This window comes from Neurospora tetraspora (assembly GCF_033439725.1).
Source record: "Neurospora tetraspora strain CBS 560.94 chromosome Unknown B0H65scaffold_2, whole genome shotgun sequence".
NCBI lineage: Eukaryota > Fungi > Ascomycota > Sordariomycetes > Sordariales > Sordariaceae > Neurospora > Neurospora tetraspora.
In genome coordinates this window covers 573663-591937 of record NW_026944384.1, presented here as the reverse complement: position 1 = coordinate 591937, position 18275 = coordinate 573663, and the positions used below count along the sequence as shown (strand labels likewise).

Below are 18275 nucleotides of genomic sequence, written 5' to 3'. Positions count from 1 at the left end.
ACTCACTCGTCCTTCAGACCCGGACCAACACTAAGGTATAAGTAAGAGCAGCAATCATGATCTCTCCCGTCCTTCTTGGTTACATATCCATCCCTCCTCTCACAGGCAGGAAAAGAAACCATGAAATGAAGACGAGGATTCAATTCAGTTCCAGGTTATATACAATGTGTCGGGCCCTCAATAACTTCTGACAGTAGAAGCTCCAATCATCAATCACCAACCCAGGGCAACCAGTTTATCATTCATTACCTGCATGTTTTTTGCTGAAAAGACGAGGATCATCCATTGAACTTTGAAGGAAAACCTTCAAGTAGTTTAGATTCTTGATGCTAAATAGCACGGATTAAGGACCTACCCACACACCCCCTTTTCCATACAGACACACGCACACATCACCACATAACAGCTGAGATTAAATGCCAGCGTTATAGACGGTAGAGGTGTGTTTGCCAGGCGGGTGATTGTAAGAATAAACCGAACACGCTTTTACACGCATCCCGCCTACCCAACTACAAGTCTGGACTTGGCCTACCTGCCTATCCCAAAAACCACGGCAGTTTTTGCTTCTTGTCTTTCCCAACTTGCATTCAAGCCGCCTTCACCTCGCTCATACTCGGGAACACCCTATACATCTCATTCAGCACGCTCTTCCACTGCATCTCCCCATCCAACTTGGTCTCCTGGCACTCCTTCCACGCGTCCCTCACCATCTGCGCCCTCTTCTCGCTTCTCGGAGTAATGTTCATCTTGAACGGCGCCGGCTGTACCATCAAACCACCGATCAGATCGAGTCTATCAGGCACGATCTCCTTTCCCGTCTGAGGATTGATGGCACGATCGAAGTTGAAGGCCCACATCAGTCTAGCGATGCCCAAGAACAGAAAGTCATCAGCCACATGCAGACCCTGGCAAATACGACGACCGGCGCCAAAGGTGTAGTGATCACGCTCGGCGACGTTAGGGTTCAGCGCAGCTTGGGAAGAAGTCTGCGTGTCGTGTATGAACCGGTCGGGGTTGAACGTGTGAGGGTCCTTGTATCGGTTTCCATCGGTGTTGATGCCCCTTTTTTTTTTACCCACCATTAGTTTTTTCTCCAAACTCGATTAACACTTCCCTCGCTCCGAATGATGACAGTAAAAAACTTACCAGATGTTAAGCACAACACTCGAGTCCTTCAGAATCTTATACCCCCTATACTCATCATCCCTAACAACCGCATGCGGCAACCCCAAAATCCCCGTCGGCATCCACCTCAGTGCCTCCTTCACGCACGCCCGCACATACTGCGCCCTCGGATCCTGTACGTCTTCAATCGTCAGCATCCTGCATGTGCTGCTGCTCCCCGGGCCATCGGTAGAGGTAAACTCATCCACGCATTCTTGCAACCTTTTGCCAACCTCCGGGTACATGACAACACCCATAATAAATGCCGCCAGCGTGCTAGACATGGTATCACTCCCCGCCTCGAGCCCAGCATTCCCAATGATAAACGCCGCTTCCTCGTCCGTGATGATACCAGTACCCTTACCCTGCCCCTGCCCCTGCTCCTGCTCTTCTTGTTGTTGGGCTTTCACCATGCTAACGGCAAAACAAGGCTGCTGCTGGCTATGGCTCATCTTTCCGTTGGAAAGAAGAACTTTTTGCTTGGCGGGCATCCACAACCCCCAAAAAAACTCGCTCGTTTTTTCTCCTACCGCAACCGCATGCTTGTAGATCGGCAACCATTGTTGAAACCACGGCCTCCTCAAAACGGGGTAAACATCCAACAACAAGGCCGCCGCTGATGCTTGCGCACCGCCGCTTAGGTCGGAAAAGTGTTGCAAGTTCTGATACATCTGCAACAGCCTAGGATCGCTAGGGTCCTGGATGCGGAACCCGTAGAAGATGGAGGTGGCGAGCGAGTGCGAGGTGCGCCGGAAGTGGTCGAACAGGTGGTGGCGGGATTGGTGGCCGCCGGCGGCCTCGGCCTCGGTGGTGGCAGAAGAGAGGGGAGCTTTGGCGTCGGCGTCGGCGTCGTCGAGGATGGCGGCGAGGAGGGACATGGTTTCTAGGTCTTGATAGGGCCGGAAGGAGAGGGAACTGGTCCTGTTGAGGATGGAGTGGAGGATTTTACGGGCGCGACGCCATTGGTCGCCATAGAACTTTTGTTTGCCTCTCTGTTAGCTTTGCTACTCGCGAGCGAGGCAATGGGGGGGACTAAGGAAAAAAGAGGAAAAAAAACCTACCATACCAGCCATCCTCAATCCCTTACTAGCTACCCGACTCAGGTACGCCTCAGGGCGCGACGAGTAGATGCCGCTGCGCTTGTCCAAGAGGTCCTTGACTATCTCGGCATCGGTCAGGACTATGGTGGTTTGTGTGCCGAGGATGAGCGTGTAGATGGGGCCATATTCGTCTGCCCATTTTTTGAATTGGAGGTAGGCTTTTTCCCTGGGCATTTGGAGGAGGTTGCCTAGGAGCCACTTCGTTGGTGGGCCGGGAGGAAGGTTTTTGGGGCGGGTTCCGATGTTTCGGACCTTGAAGAGACCCATGAGGAGGAGGGCGAAGCCCAAGAAAAGAAAAAGGGGGAGGGCCATGGTGACGGCCGGATGGGAAGAGAAGAGGATGGAATTTGGTGAGAAGAAGAAACTAGAGCGGTTCGACGTCAATTTGAGGGGAGGACGTCGAAGGGCAGGTATATATACTACTATCATGGGCTCAACTTGTCCCTGTCATGATCGAGTGACCCTCCGCTGGGGGAGGTAGCATCCTTCAAGTGGACTCAGTCTCTCATGGTTCCATTCCCAATCCGAATCATCACGTTCGTCTCCGAACTAAAACCAACCGCATAGCCGCGCCCATCACGGTGCCTGTGACGTAGGACTCGTAGGTAGGCAGGAAGTTGCTTGCTCGTTGCTCCTCCTCCTCTTCCGGTTCAATGTTACCCTGTCGGCTGCATGTAAGATTCAAAGCTACCCTGGGCTACTATCACACAAAAGACCGGAGTGACCAATCCCCGACGGGGGATATAGATGAGAAGTTTGGCCCGACACTTGAGCATTGGCGGATGAGGTTCGGCTAACGGTTAAAGTGCTGACTGCATCCTTCCATTGAGATCCTGACCGTGGTGGTGTTGGCGGCATTGGAAAGGCAGAGTTGCAGTCCTCTGTAAAGAGGATGAAGTGATTGTGTTATCGATAGCGGTTTGTGAGGGCCGGCAAGTCGTGACTGACCGTGACAGAGTCAACACCGATGATATTGATGTCAGCTCCTGTCACGCACTGGACCGATTCCAGCCCTATGGTCCGGCCGTTGAATCTGAAACCTTTCTTCTGTTCTAAATCCTGGGAATCCGGGATCCGTCACGCGGGAGTGTGAGGTTCGTGAAACGTGTAACCATCATTCCGTCCGGTCGGTAACACCATCCGCACAGCCAGCTTGCACGATGATCGAGTCGAGACCGGAACGATCCGGACTTGAGAATGAACGTAGTGTATTACCCTTTAGTTTTTGTATCACAAAAGAAATGCTGACCAACACCAGACCACCAGACCACCTTGTCCAAGAAGCCAGCCGAGCCGCCTCTAACAAACGCAAACCGGACTCCTTTCCCAACCAAGCCAGTAATAATGCATGTCACAGAAGAATCCTCCATTATCCACCCCTTCACTGCCATCCCCTCGCCATTATATATACTCGCTTTTCTCCGCTTTCCTTTCCCTTCCCTTGTTCCTTCCATTACCTCCTCGCGGCCGTGCTAGGACTAGCAATCCCCTCATCCCTCTCATTCTTCAACAAATTCCTCCTGCTGGCAACCTCATCATCCTCATCATCGCTCATAAGTCCCTCGAGCTCGAACTCGCCAGCATCGCGCAGCTGGGTCTCGGGGTTTGTGGGCCGTCCGTTCAACCGGATAGCGCCGTTGCCGTGCGTGGTCTTGTTGAGGCTGTCGGCGTTGGCAGTACGGTCGTAGAGGTGGATGAGAATGTTGACGAAGAGGAAGAGGATGAAGGCGAGGGAGTAAATGATGAGGACGTAGGCGACGTGGTCGATGCCGGAGCCGGCGACGAGGGCCATTTGCTCTTCGGTGGCGCTCATGAAGAGGAAGCCGGAGGCGTAGAGGAGCTGGTAAACATTAGTAACGCGTGAGCCAAAGGGGTCTGGGGAGGAAACTTACGAAAACAGGAACGTATTGGAAGCTGTGCGTCTCGTAGCCTTGGTCCGAAACAGCCGGCTTGTCCTTGAGAATGAAGGAAATCTCAATGATACGAGTAAGACCGGCGCCCATGAGACTGTAACCAAACATCTTGTGGGTCATGGCGCTGATCATGAGCTCCTGGGGATGGGCAGACATAGCCCAGCCAGTAATCAGCAGAACAAAACCGGGAATAAAGTTGCGCTTGGGAGTGCCGTCTCTGTTCCTGCTGAGCCAGACACCAGCGAGACCAGCAGCCCACCAGATAACGCCCATGGTGGTGTGCTGCCAATCGTTGCGAACCCAGGCAGTTCCCCAGCGGTGCTCGGTGAAAGTGTTGACGCAGCCCCAGGCGGCAATGACAGCGCTGTCGAAGAACTCCTGGCTACGGCCGGTGCGGCGCAACCACAGCTGACCGACCAGGAGGACGATGGTCAAGAGGACACCGTAGGCGATGAAGGCGCTGCCCATGATGAAGTGGGCCAAGCACTGACCGGTATGTTCACCCTGGCAGAAGCCGAGAGCAGTGATGCCGCCGAACACCATCTGCACCCACGAGGCGAGAGGGAAGGCCTTGCCGTTGATGCTGTGGAGGATTCGGAGGAAGGGGCGGATGCGGCCTTGGAAGCCCTTCTCGAGGTGTAGCTTGAGGTAGACGCCCAGGACGACCTGGCCGATCATCATGAGGAACAGAATGTTGGCGAAGCTAGCGTGGACATTGTTGGAGATGAACTGTCTGCCCTTGTGCAAGTGGCCGAGTGCGTATCCGAGGAAGGCGAGTGCGGTCGCGAGGACTTGGAGAGGGACGTGCCAGCGGCTCTTGATCATCTGTTCGGTCCATGTTAGCATTCTTCTGGAGCCGTGCCTGCGTTCCCGGAATGCTTACCCCCAATACCATGCCCGTGGGGAACAGGATGCCAAAGACAAAGGTCTGAAGAAAGATGTGAAGCCATAGTGTCGTATCGAGAGGTTCGACCGAGATGGTGGCCCCCTCGGGGATCTGATCTTCGTGGTGGTCGTGACCGGACGCCATCGGGATAAATGCAGCGGCCAGAACTGCTGTAGCTGCCGTTGCTGTGATGGAGGAGGACACTCGAGGTATAAGACTGCGCGTGGCACCGCCGCGACGGGCGGCCGGGTTGTTGAGAGTCATGGTGGGTTTCAGATCGATGAAACACTGTACCCTGCGCAGAGTGGCGTAATGGTCGCAAATCGTTCGTCAATGGAGGGGTTGTCGAGATGGGACGACACAGTCCGTGTTTCGTACTCGACGAGGATGGGACGACGGGACGTAGCGGAGACCTTGTCGGATACGGTACGTGGTATCTAATGCGACAAGTCGACAGCACAAGCTAATGTGCTGTTATCCGCGATGGTTGCGGGGAGTTACAGCGGGGAGTTACACGATTGCGACACGGGCAGAATCGACAACCGGTGGTGGAGGAAAAGGGATGAAGAATGAATGGGAAACGAAAAAAAAAGATTGAATTTCAATTAAATTGGCGGAGACCTGGGAACCTTCACGGCGGGCGCGGTGATGTCGGAAGCTCCAGCGAACCCGCTCAGCCCGCCCGCCAATTCAGTCCCGCCTTGGCTGCCATGTCCGGATGGATTGCATGATGGCCTTCCCGGCTCATTCTGATTGGGTCCAGAGCATCAACTGTTACTGTGGTGGCTGTACCGCTGTAGTTTGCACTAACAATTGCATTCAGGCAGTGCTGTCCCTGCCGCGTAAGCAGGCCTCATTTCCTGGCCATACAGTAAAGAACCCTGAAAGTGCAACTAATCCGGGCTGCCAAAATTTTTTGCACTTTCTGGGTATTTGCACTTGGGGGATCTGGTGCACAGACCATAGAGCCCCCTCCGGCCACTGGAAGGCGCCCAGTCGCCGGAAAAGTGGGACCTCAGAACCTCGGTAGCCGGGTATAAGTCTCCTCTCCCACCAAAATCAGACCCCTGTAGGTGCAAATCCGGGCTAAAGTCTTTGCACTTTGCAGTTTGCAGGTTCTGTATGAGAAAACAATTCCGGTCGCCAAATTCTTTTGCACTTTGGGGGGTTTTTGCACTTGGGGGTGGTTGCACTTTCAGGGATCTTTACTGTAGCACCTGCCGGGCTTCCGATGTTTATGGAACACCCCGGTTCCCGTAGTCGTACAACAAACCCCACATGCCCGATAAGGTTGGAAGCGTCATATGTGATTGGCCGGAAGCAAGCCATGGGTGTTCCTAATTCTAGACCTTAACAATTTCTCTTGTTTCTGTCATATATCTTTGGCGGGTCTCAACTCTTCTCATTCTCTTCTTCTCAAGACAAAACATTATGTATAATCGGAGCGGTACAAATTCGACATTAAACCAGCCAACCCAAGGCAAAACCAAGCCTTAAATCAAGGCCAACTCCCCAACTCCTTTTCCGGACCATACATGCATGACTGACTCCCATAATACTTTCGTTTGTTTCACAAGGCAGACAAACTCCTCGTCAACTCTCCCATTCCCACCTCATTAGCACCGCTCATCTCCAGTATACTCCTTCCACTTCTCCTGCTCATCCTGCTCATCCTGCTCATCCTGCTCCTATGACTCCTCACAGTCCTCTGAGACTTCTGCGTCCTCTCCCTCTTAAGCGCAGCTCCAGTTCCCTTCTCCAGATCCTCCCCATTGCCTCCCTCCTCGACGTCCTCCTCCTCATCCGACTCCGCCCCGAGGTCTTCCGCCGTCAGACCACCCAATCGAGAGCAAGGACTCCTAGCCCTGATTGCATCTGCATAGATGATGAAGGCGAAAGGCACCAGGCACATCACGGCACTGATGATAGCCAGCACGGTGATAGCCCATGCGACGCCCAAGGCGGCCAGCATGTTATCGATTGCCAGCGGGATAAGAGCGCCGGCGATGGAGCGCGTCGTGCCGCAAGCTGCGAGGGCCGAGGCGGCGAAGTTGAGGGGGGAGTAGGCGTCTGTCACGTACTATTTCGTTGTCTGTTAGCACCTTTGAAACTTACACACCCAAGGAAGAAGATGAGAAAAACGTACGTTGATCATGGCAGTAAAGATCATATGATAAGCAAATCCATACGGCACCGTGGCGATCAGCGGAACCGCCCAATGGATACTTGCCCTGCTGGTCCAGCCCAGCCAGAGCAGACTGATCACAAATATCGGACCACCGACGCAAGCAACGGGCAGACGCAGGTATTCGGATTTGCGATCGGCAGGAAAGCGGGCCGCGAACTTGGGACCATATGAGTCGTACCAAATGATGACGAAGCAGGCAATGATGGTACCCAAGCCCATGGTCATAAAGGCCACGCCAGCGATGCCGGGGGAGAAGTGGTAGGTGCCACTCCAGATGGCGCCGCCGATCTTGAGCATCATGTAAAAGACGGCATAGACGAAAGCGAGGTAAAGGCATGTCAAGCCGAGGAGGAGTTCGTTGCAGAGCAACAAGATGGGTCGGGAGAGCGTGATACTCTGTTGACTGTTGTCAGTTCACTCCTCTGCAGTCAAATCACCAGGGGTACGGCATATAACTCACAAGCTGCCTCCAAACACCCATCTTCTCCCCATCGGCGTTACCCAGGCCAGTAACCGGGGCGATATACCTCACCTCCTTCGCCTTGCCTTCAGCTTCCATCTGCTTATTCAGCTTCTCGGCCCTAATCTTCAGCAGTTTAGGATGGAACGTCTCCGGCATCGAGGCCACCGCGCAAAACGAGACTCCAGCGAGCATCAACGCGAACCTGTTTTTCCATCGTTAGCAAATCTTCTCCCACACATCATCTATGGGACTCCCCTCTCTGTCGCGCGCTCTGTCCGGTAAAAGAAGAAGAACTTACCAAAAAACCCATCTCCACCCCTTACTCCTCCCCAAAAACCCGCCCAAAATCGGCGCCCCCAACGGCCCCAAAAACGAACTAGCACTCCAAATCATCATCATCCTTCCCCGCATAATCTTATCCCCAAACAGATCCGACACCACGCCTCCGCCCACACTGATAGGCGGCGCGCCCGCCGTGCCCGCAATCAGCCTCATCACCAGGAACAGCGCCCAGGAGTTACTCAGTGCACATCCCAATGTGGCCAGGACGAAGATACTGAAGCCCGTCACCAAAACGGGACGACGGCCGTAGGTTTCCGACAAAGGAGCGCAGATGAGGGGACCGAAGACAAAGCCGATTAGGTAGACCGAGGTGGGGAGGATGGTTTGTGGACCGGGCGAGGGGAAGTCGAAGACTTTGGAGAGGAGCGGGGAGAGGTTGGAGCAGAGGGCGGAGCCGAAGCCCGAGTTGGTGGAGGCTAGGGTTGTGGCGACGATGATGAGGAACTTCTTGGTCTGTTTTTGCTCTTCTGTCAGTTGTTTGCTTGTTATGGAGGACCTCCCTTCCGGAGGAGAGTGAGGCGGAAAGACATACCGACGACCAATTATGAGGATTCTCAGGATCATTGGGAGCAAAAGCGACGACGAGTGTCGTGGGTTCGCCGGCAGGTTGTTCTTCGGCCACTGTGTCGAGAGCTGTTTGGCTGCTGTTGGCCGAGACTGGTGTTATTGTTTCCAAGGGGGTCTTCTTCTCGAGTGGTGATGGTGTCGATGTTGTTGGGCTGGGATCGCTCATAACGATCTCGTCGGTGGTACCCTTCTCCATGATGTTCATGGAGGGTAGCTAACGGGTTCGAAAGGACCCGTAGCTTTTGAGAGTGAAGGTATGTCGAGGGCCGGCGGTGTGGCTGAGAAAGAATATTCGAAGAGATATCGAAAAGGTCTCAGAGGGGTATCGTCAAGTCGCGTCGTCAAAGAAAGAAAGTCATGAACGTCACAGGCATCAAACACGGAGTCACACCACACAGAAAGAAAAGGTCACACCCGTGAAGGAGACCAAAGAAGGAAAAGAGAGACGAAACACCCGATGAAGCCTGGAGAACAAGCTCTCAAGAGAAGTTTGTGGTGTACGACATGGCGCTACCATCCGCCTTTTATATGACCCGTGACGTCGACGACTTACACGATACCAACCACCCAAAAAGGGGAACGCATGAATAAAGTCTGCAGACCTCTAGCTAGGTAGCTAGGCTAGCTACCACTCACCGCAACCGGGCGTGGCGGGAGTCATCGAATCGAGACAAGGTTCACTAACAAGATTTTCAGGCACCGCTACTACACAAAAGTTGTGTGTGACAACCCCAAGGAGGCTAGTGCAAGGTACCTCAACCCAGACCGTGGGGAGTCTAGACGGGAGATGCGAGGCGAGGAAGACCACCAACTGCGGGCGGAACTGCAAGGGAAGATTCCAAGCAAAAGAAAAATTTGGGAATTTGGAAAGAAAGAAAAATTTGCGGTTGGGCACAAATGCCCATCGTGCGGAATCCGTGCACACATACGGTAGAATCCGTACGCACATACGGTAAACCCACTTTTTGCTTAATCAACCGCCCAGCCCAGCCCAGCCGCCCAGCCCAGCCGCCCAGCTGTGCAACTGAGGCTACATAATCAATACCCGCGCATCACCAGATCTACGTCTTTTATGTATTCTTTTTAATACAAGGGTATTCAAAGTCATTAATCTAATCAATTATCTACTACTAAGGAGGTTAATACTACATTTACTAATAATACTACTATCCTCCATATTAGCTCTATTATAATTACGTATATTATTTAGAATACACGTACCCACCCTAATTTTAATACCCACCATATAAGTACTAAAGAAGCAGCTAGAAATTTACCCTCTTACTTAAATTTCCTAACGCCTATCCTCTGCCCAGTACAAGCATTAGAAGTAGTGCTATAACTATAAGAGTCTAATTATATTATATTACTAGTACAACGTAGCCTTATAAACTATATTACAACTAATTAAAGAGAAGAAGAACGAAATTTAAGTCTCTAGGAAGTGCCCAAATAATAATAGAATTAATTGGCCTAGTACAATAATTTATAGTACGAACTATAAAAATCTCCTTTACTTCCAACCGTACAAGTATATAACCCCCTAATTTAACTATACTTAATACCCAATCCCTATAACTAATTCTAATAACTACCCAAATTAAGAATAGGAAATTTTAATAGCCGCTTAGCAGACGTTAACACTCTATAACCAAACTAGTTAGAATTAGTAGGCCAAATTAGCGGCTATTACTAAATTTAAGAATAGGGAAATAAGGAGGGCGCCAACCGTTAAAAGGGAGCTAGAGGGTAAAAAGGCAAGGGCAAGGGAACTAGAATTACTTACAAAGGTATTAAAGAAAGCACTAATATAAATCGAACTATAGCCTCTGTAATAGCGTTATTCAAATCCTCCCGCGTAATCTAACTCGCTTAAATCCCTCCTCCTTTAACGCAAAACTATCTCTAGCGAGCTAGCACCCTCCCTCCTTTAACTTCTCATTATATTACTCAACGGAGAGGCTTATCATAAGAAAGTATACGACAATTATTATACTAATTACAATCAATAAGCGCGGTAGTAGTAGGCTAGGTAAATAAACCTTAATTACCTTCGAAATTTCGTAATTCGTAAACTTCTGGGTTTATACAATCCTATCCCGAAACTCTACGTATATAATTTATAAGGTTTAAGTCAGGGATAGCTACTTATCGTCGGCGGCTAAATAAAGCAATAAGGTCTTAGATCGCGTAGGTACACTATTCAACTTCGGTCAGCCCTATACTACCGTCTAACCTTAACTACCAACATATATTTATATCTTCCATAGCCAGTACTAACGGGAGATCTATTTATAAGAGCTGCAATATAAAGTACTTGCAAGGTAAGCTATATTGAACTATAAGTACCTTCTTATAATTAACATTTAAGTCTTAACGTAAATCTCTAAGCCAATCGTTATAAATATAGCGGTATTAATACTATATCAATTTAAAGGTATACGGTACCACATATTAAAAGGAGGTTAATTAGTTGAGAAGGCAATTATATTTATAAACGTAATATTATATACTTTTATTAATAGATTATCGAACATCCCTACCCTTTTATACTTATAAACATACATTTGCCAGACTATTATAAATCGAAATTTAAACTATTACTTTTAAAAGCGGCACGCAAATTATATATATTAATACAACTAGTCGAAAAAGGAGAAACGGTTCTTAAGAAAGCGCTTAATAATTTCATATACAAATTCAATTCTATTAATTACTTTAATACTATAGTTCTTAAACTTACATACTACGTAATTACCAAACTCATTAATCCATAGTAACTAATATTTATATAAATAAGTTAGAAGGATTATAATAAAGGGTTATTAATTAAAAGTAAAGAAAAAGATAAGCGAAAAAGGTATATAATATATTATAGAGACTTACAGGTTTACTGCTTAAATTCGTAATATAGTAATAGCCATACCCTCTTAAAGCAATCATCATTATTAACGTAAACCACTTGCTTCTAAGCAGCTTAAAAGCCTTCGTATATATTTAAATAAAATCGACGAACTAGATTAAACGCTAATACATTACGACTACGTAGAGCAACCTATTCAAAACCAGGACCAAGCGGTTTAATTACTTTACAAACTCCTTACCTATCGTTAAATTATTAAATAAATAGTTAGCAGCGGTGGTATTATTAACCTCTTTTAGGTCATCTTCCTCTAGATTATCGTTAATGTGATCATCGTTATTATTACTAACCTCATTAGCAACGGGGGCAATATAAAATAGAGGATCAAGGCTATTACTATCTAAATTCTGGGTAATTAGCGGGAAATTTAATATATTAGCGGCCGGAGTTAACTTAATACCAGCTAACTAACCCTACTTCTTCTTAATATAGTAATTCACATTCTTTATAACGTACTATATATATAATTAATATAGCACCTCTAAGTAAATAATAATAGCAACTTTCTTAAACCATCTACTAAAATCGGTAATAAGCACTACAGGGCTAAGAATATCGTAATCCTCTTAAAGCTTCTTCAAATAGTTAAATTGCTATTTGAAATCTTCTTACCTTTTACCATTCGAAAAATTAAAAGCTATATTAAAATTATAACCTAGGGTATTAATACTAATAACGTTAAGGAGAGGAAAGTTGAAGCAATTAATTTACAAAGAAAAAAAGGGGTTAATTAATTAAACCCTATAAAAATAATTAACTTAATAAGGGTAATAATATGTTATATATGTTATTGACTAATAAAATATAGGGGTTCTTCTTCCATATTTCTATATACTAATCGAAAATCTAAAACATACGGTTAACCCTTTACTCGTTAAGAAATAAAAGATTATAGTTAACGAAATATTTAATACAGAGTACTTTATTCTATTCTAAAAGGTCGATAAGTATTTTAATCGAAGTATAAAAACTATACTTTACCCGTCGGATACACTATTAAACGTTCTAAACCTCTTAGGCAATAATAAATACTTGAAGACTACACAACTCTACTACTAGACGGTTATTTATAATTTTGAGAGGAATTACAACGTTTTTATCCTCGAAGGTACTACTCAAATAATAAGCAATCTAGCGTACGCTTATTCTAATAAGGCTAAACAACCTCTCAATAATAGTATTAATAATATCCTTATAATTATAACGGATCTATTGCCGGTAGATAATATTACCTTCGAAATTATCGACATTAAACTTATAATTATAATTATTATTAATCTCCTCCCCAAACTACATATTACCCTACCTCTTACGTAGTACAATCTTTACTTAGTATAGGTACCTAAGCCACCTCGAAGTAATATTACATATACTATAGCCGTTAGCTCTATATACGCCGCTATATATACACTTATAATTAATACATACGACGAAATCCTCCTCCCTTCTTTTCGTACTCTTTGAATTCGAAATTAATATAACCATAAATCTTTAACTAACTACGTAGCCTTATAGAATATTAAACGCAACCTCTTATATATTAAAGGAAGCTGATACAAATAGCAGGCGAAGTATTAGAAATTCCCCGGCGGTAGATAGCAATAGCGACCATTATTATATTAGCGACTACTATTTAATAATATATTCGTTAGGGGAAGGGGATTGTAGTGACTATATTCTTTCGTAGGGGTAGCGGCGGATTAATAACAATAGAAATCTAATAAGAGGAAGCGTACCCCGGTTAGAAATAATTAGTCGAAGCAAAATTAAAGGTATTTTACTAGTAATTCTATTCAAATCCTATTAACGCTAGTTATTTTAGTTAGCTAGGCTCCTAACTTACTTAGGCGGGCGGGCGGGCGGGCGAAGTATATTAATAAATACTATGCGAATACTACGAAGTCGAGGATACTCCACAAAATAATAACAAAGACAATAAATAATTATTGCAAACGGTTACTCAATACTAAAGTAAAGTCTCGTGATAGCTTCATTTAATTAGATACAAAACTAACGATCACTAACAGACTACGCAACGGTAGCGACGGTTGGGCAGCGATGTGCACAGTGTGCTGGGCTGGGCTAGGCTGGGCGGTTGACTAAGCAAAAAGTGGGTTTACCGTATGTGCGTACGGATTCTACCGTATGTGTGCACGGATTCCGCCCATCGTGTTGGTCCTTTTCTTGCCCTGGATGGGGAAATTTTGTGCCATGACTCCAGGAGCAACTAGCACCCTCTAGACCGCAGACGGTTACGAGCGGCCCGAACCCATGTCCTACTTGTAGGCTAGACCTGGACCTGGTCTCCCCCAATGATTCCGACTCCGGCGGGAACATGTATGAAGTTTCATTCCTCATTTGATGGTCAACTGGCCAAGTCAGTAGGGTGTTACAGCGAGCAGACAGGATGACCACGACAACAAAGATCACCGCTTCGCTTGAAGTATGATAGGAAAGAGCGGAAGGAATAAGGACTGATCAGGTGGATGGTGTTCGAGGCCCAAGGGAAGGAGTCGGTTGATATCTCACCGACAAAAAGTGTTATGTGGTATGAGTGGGACGTTGTTCCCATGTTCACCGTCACCTCCGCTTAGATAACTCGCACGCCAGACACTCGGTGTTTTCTACTCCGAGAATAGCATCACCAAGCAACTTCAAAACACCGGAGGAAACGCATAAAGATTAAAGAGAAAGGAAGTGACCAATTCATGCCCAAAACTGTCCTCCAGCATTGATCGGCGGCGAATGATTACGTACCTGGATATCACAGCCAAAACCGCGACAACGTTGTCCAAACGAACTCATTGCTTGGCTCGCAAAATACCAAAAGACAAGAGGCCATATGGCAGCGGTAGCGGTGAATCACAGTGGACCACTGAAAGATTTCGTAAACCTTCGCGCTAGAGGCCTAAAAGTGGCCCTGACCCCCCCCTAGACCACCGTCTAGACCTTTTCTCAGAGAACCGGATAAGTTTGAATTTGAGTCGGGATACACACCGATTGGGCAAAGGAAGAAAAGGAAAAAAGAGATTGGTCATCTGCCCTTTCGAAAAAAAGCACTTCGGTCCACATTCTCCCGGGGCCAAAAGAACACTCGGGATCTGGCCCTTTGCCGGAAATCGGAGCCAGATTGAGATGGCATTGGTGACCCAATGACGGTGTGCAAACCATGGTGATTGTCGGTCCCTTGACCGTGGGGTTGAGGTTGAAGGTGAGATTATTTATTGACCGCGATGTTGTCGGGGAAAGAACATCGGTTGGCGTAACCCTCCGTTTTTCGGCGAAAGACGGTCCACGGATCCATATAGGGCTGGCAGGCCAGGGATCTGGGTTAGGTGAGGACGGGAGAGGTGCTTGGATAGGGTGAATGCAAGGCAAAAAGAACTTGAAGGGGATACATAGGTACCCAAAGAGGTAGAAGTGCTTGATTCTGATGAGGAGAAGAGAAGAATGCGCCAAAGGCCTGGGGGGGCCTGGGTTTATACAGTATTATACACGTCCCGTCGTGGCCAGCCGGGCTCCCAACCAGCCATCGGCTTATCCTTTGGGAATGCCCTCAGCTCCTTCCTTAGCAGTCTTGAGCTCCTTCTGCTTGCACGAGGTGTGCCTTCTTGTTATACAGACTGTTGCCTTCCTTTCATGTGGGGTAGAAAGCAGATGTGGGGTGCAGGCCTGGCACTGTGTCAATGCCAGAGGCATAAGCAAGGCGAGGCAAAAGCAAGAAGTGCGTGCAAATGTGTGGTGTATTCTGTAGAATCTAATGTAATGCAAGGGTGCGCCAGGTATCGGCTACATATAGCCTACAGGATACAGGGTGCGCCTGCCGCAAGCTCTAACACACTGTATAGTAGGCTGCAGCCGGGAAATCGGAGGTACATATGCTATGCTTGGTGCAGGAGGACGTACCTTGGCGAATATCACCCAGATATCCTCCACAGAGTCAATCTCGTCCCCCAAAAACCCAGTATATCACAATCAGACCGCAAAGATAGAACTCATTACTTGTGACAATGCAACATGCATCAATCATCAATTGCAAAAGGGGGTATGAACGCAGATATGCAAAACCCATAAGCCAAACCAGCGCCTTTCTCCATCTCCCAGACACACCTATAACCATTATTTCCAACGCCAAACTCGTGAGGGGTAAGGATGGTTATGCCCAAACAGAGATATTCCAAAACACACAAAAAGGGGGTATATCCCAAAGGATAGAGTGAAGCGTCGTCTCATCAGTCATGATCCGTGAATACTCATCTGGCCAGCAACGTCCCTTGTCTAGCCAGTCTTGGTCAGAGGGAAAGGTCGCCTCAAGACCCCACGAGTAGAAGACTTGATGCAGCAAAGGCCGTCAAACTTCGAATCTCAGGATATCCACTGCGCCACCCTCCCCCACGTCCTAACCGCCGTAGTAGCCAACACGCCCGCAGCCCCCAACACAGAAAAAATCTGCAAAAACTCCAAAGGATGTCTCGCGCGCACCTCCGTCTCTAAGTGACCCTCATGGCCTCCCTCCTTGGTCGCCGGACTAGGCGGGAACCGGCCAGTGGTCAGGTACTGCTCCATCAGCGCATCCTTCTCGTACCAGCGCTCGCGCAGCCAGACGTCGAATTCCTCCTGGTTTTCGAGCGGGATGTCGGCTACCGCGAACCGGCGCCAGTAGAAGTTGACGGATTTGGGCGGCTGGCCGCGCAGGTAGGTGGAGGAGAGGGTGAAGAATTGATCGCCGTACATGCCGCGGCTGGGAATTGTTAGCTAGAGTAAGACAAATGAAACCTGGACTAACGTAGTACTTACGGAACGCCTTCGTAGGCGACGGTGCAGTCGTAAACATAGTCTACCGTGCCCTTCAACTCCTTCAGACAAAAGTAGATTCCCGTACTGCGCGGCAGGAGGACGTGCTCCGTGTCCTTGATACTAATTTTGTCCGCCCACTTCTTGGACTTGTTCCTTCCATTTTGCGTGCAGTTGGTTCCCTCGGGGAACAACAGAAGCCACATGGGGTTGAGATACTGTCTCCCGTTGTGCGTATGTTTGGTCTTTAGCTTCCCGAGTCTGTAGGCCAACCGTGGCTGATCGACAGACATTTTGCGCGACATGAAGATGAACCCGTAGAACATCATTCCTTGGCCCACGATGGGGAGGTACTTGAGCGACTCCTTGAGGATGATGTAGAGGTAGCCGTGCATGCGGGGCGCGTTGGCGTAGCCTACCCACCAGAGGTAGAGCCAGTCGGTGTATATCTGGTGGTTGGCGATCATGACCATGCGCTCGGGGAAGTTGAACTCGACGCGACCGTCGGGGGTCTTTTTGATCTGGCCGGCGACGGAGCCATCGCCGCTGATGCGAATGGTCGTGGGACCCCACCACTGCGTCATAGTCGTGATGATTAGGCCGAAGGACTGTTTCGTAACGGCCATGTAGGTGTAGTAGAGGCCGCGGTTGATCCAATACAGTGGTGCGCCGAGGAACTGGGTCGCGACGATGCTGTGTTATGTCTCTGTCAGTCAATATTCAACTATGGTAACTGATCATGGGGAGAATACCCAACAGAACATGCTGTGAAGAAGATAGCCAGCGAAACACCCCTAAGGATCTGGATCAACCGGTTATGCTTCTTCTTGCCGGAAGGATGCGCATTTTGGATCGTCTTTTGCGAACTATCATTTCGTTGTACAAGAAGTCCAGCTTCGTCTGGGTTTGGGTTTGCCGAGGCATCGCCAGATGCAATGTCCGGGTACGATGCCCTCTGGCGGAGGTCACCCATGATGGTGGTGACCGTGTGGTGGGGTCGAGTGTTCGGCAGTGATCCGAATGGAGAGTCGACGTCGAGATTCGGATAGTGATGATGCGCCGCGGTGTTGAAAGGCAGCAAGCAGGAACGACAGTGTTTGGGTGTCACGGAGCCGAGGGATCGGGATAGTAATAAATAGGTAATTAGACAAGAAGGAAAAGAGGGACGAGGCAGACACGAAGTGTCGAAACCCGATCCGCGCGTGCCGGGCGGGCGCTTGTTGGAGGCTGAGTCGCAGCCGTGGGACCAACGAATGATGATCGTGAAGCGCTTCGTTTGGCGGAGGCACCGAGGTGAAAGTGAAACAACAGTAAACAGACAAAGCAGAGGAAGAAACAAACACTGGACACTAGACGGTAACGGAGGAAGAAACAAATGTGTATATGGAAAATATAGACAAGACAAGGAAGCTATTTGGATCGGAAAAAAAGAGTCACAGACATCGATCTAGGAACGAGGCGTCATTGCAACATCGGATGTGGTATCGTATCAAACTTCCATCGGACTCGGAGGGTAAGAGATGCCCGCCCGAAAGTCCATGGTAGACTGGAGAGGAGCTTCAGCTGTCTGGGGGCGTGTTCCAGTTTACTCCCAGTTGATCCAGTCTGTTGATCCGTGTACAAAGCAAAATATGCAGCCTTTCACAGGGGGCCTCTTGTACCCTCTTGCCAAGACCTTGGCGCTACCACGCTCGAGCCACGGTCGGAACTTCTTGGCACTACTAGGGTCGGAACTTTGAACTCAACTTCGTCGAATTTTGAAGATATTCAGAAATGGAAAAAAGGGCTGCATTCGATAGCCACGGGTTCAAACTATCGGTGATTCAAACCGCGAAGAGGTGCAGCAAAAAATGGTAGAGATATTATCGATCAACGGCAAAAAAGCAGCTTTTTTCTGTTTTTTTGGATCAACAGGTTGGGGGCCGTCTAATTACC

General features: G+C 48.4%; 4 protein-coding genes across 4 annotated transcripts; all 4 read right to left on the bottom strand.

Annotated features, from left to right (window-relative positions):
- Positions 1–587: 587 nt before the first annotated feature.
- Positions 588–2531, bottom strand: B0H65DRAFT_421092 (cytochrome P450; the record flags this gene model as incomplete). Its single annotated transcript, XM_062824319.1, has 3 exons — positions 588–1062; positions 1147–2141; positions 2226–2531. The coding sequence occupies 3 exons, from the start codon at positions 2529–2531 to the stop codon at positions 588–590; spliced, it is 1776 nt and encodes a 591-aa protein (XP_062683800.1).
- Positions 2532–3455: 924 nt separating this feature from the next.
- B0H65DRAFT_455016 (uncharacterized protein) lies at positions 3456–5727 on the bottom strand. The gene is made up of 3 exons (XM_062826216.1): positions 5061–5727; positions 4157–5002; positions 3456–4104 (listed from the first exon to the last, which is right to left on the bottom strand). Exons 1-3 carry the CDS (start codon positions 5325–5327, stop codon positions 3718–3720), a joined length of 1500 nt encoding a protein of 499 aa, XP_062683799.1. The 5' UTR covers positions 5328–5727; the 3' UTR covers positions 3456–3717.
- Positions 5728–6596: 869 nt separating this feature from the next.
- Positions 6597–9038, bottom strand: B0H65DRAFT_90275 (major facilitator superfamily domain-containing protein). The gene is made up of 5 exons (XM_062831542.1): positions 8589–9038; positions 8013–8509; positions 7712–7916; positions 7210–7647; positions 6597–7143 (listed from the first exon to the last, which is right to left on the bottom strand). Exons 1-5 carry the CDS (start codon positions 8826–8828, stop codon positions 6634–6636), a joined length of 1890 nt encoding a protein of 629 aa, XP_062683798.1. The 5' UTR covers positions 8829–9038; the 3' UTR covers positions 6597–6633.
- A 6694-nt stretch (positions 9039–15732) lies between these two features.
- On the bottom strand, positions 15733–17557 carry B0H65DRAFT_90237 (acyltransferase-domain-containing protein). The gene is made up of 3 exons (XM_062831541.1): positions 17093–17557; positions 16344–17033; positions 15733–16287 (listed from the first exon to the last, which is right to left on the bottom strand). The coding sequence occupies exons 1-3, from the start codon at positions 17311–17313 to the stop codon at positions 15912–15914; spliced, it is 1287 nt and encodes a 428-aa protein (XP_062683797.1). The 5' UTR covers positions 17314–17557; the 3' UTR covers positions 15733–15911.
- Positions 17558–18275: the final 718 nt, after the last annotated feature.

Coding starts and splice junctions, on each gene's coding strand:
- B0H65DRAFT_90237 (XM_062831541.1), bottom strand. CDS start 17,313: ATGGGTGACCTCCGCCAGAGGGCATCGTACCCGGACATTGCATCTGGC. Junction 17,034..17,092: donor TTCACAGCATGTTCTGTTGG/GTATTCTCCCCA, acceptor GACATAACACAG/CATCGTCGCGACCCAGTTCC. Junction 16,288..16,343: donor GTCGCCTACGAAGGCGTTCC/GTAAGTACTACG, acceptor AACAATTCCCAG/CCGCGGCATGTACGGCGATC.
- B0H65DRAFT_90275 (XM_062831542.1), bottom strand. CDS start 8,828: ATGAACATCATGGAGAAGGGTACCACCGACGAGATCGTTATGAGCGAT. Junction 8,510..8,588: donor ATCCTCATAATTGGTCGTCG/GTATGTCTTTCC, acceptor GAGCAAAAACAG/ACCAAGAAGTTCCTCATCAT. Junction 7,648..7,711: donor TGGGTGTTTGGAGGCAGCTT/GTGAGTTATATG, acceptor AACAGTCAACAG/AGTATCACGCTCTCCCGACC.
- B0H65DRAFT_455016 (XM_062826216.1), bottom strand. CDS start 5,327: ATGACTCTCAACAACCCGGCCGCCCGTCGCGGCGGTGCCACGCGCAGT. Junction 5,003..5,060: donor CCACGGGCATGGTATTGGGG/GTAAGCATTCCG, acceptor TGGACCGAACAG/ATGATCAAGAGCCGCTGGCA. Junction 4,105..4,156: donor TCCAATACGTTCCTGTTTTC/GTAAGTTTCCTC, acceptor AATGTTTACCAG/CTCCTCTACGCCTCCGGCTT.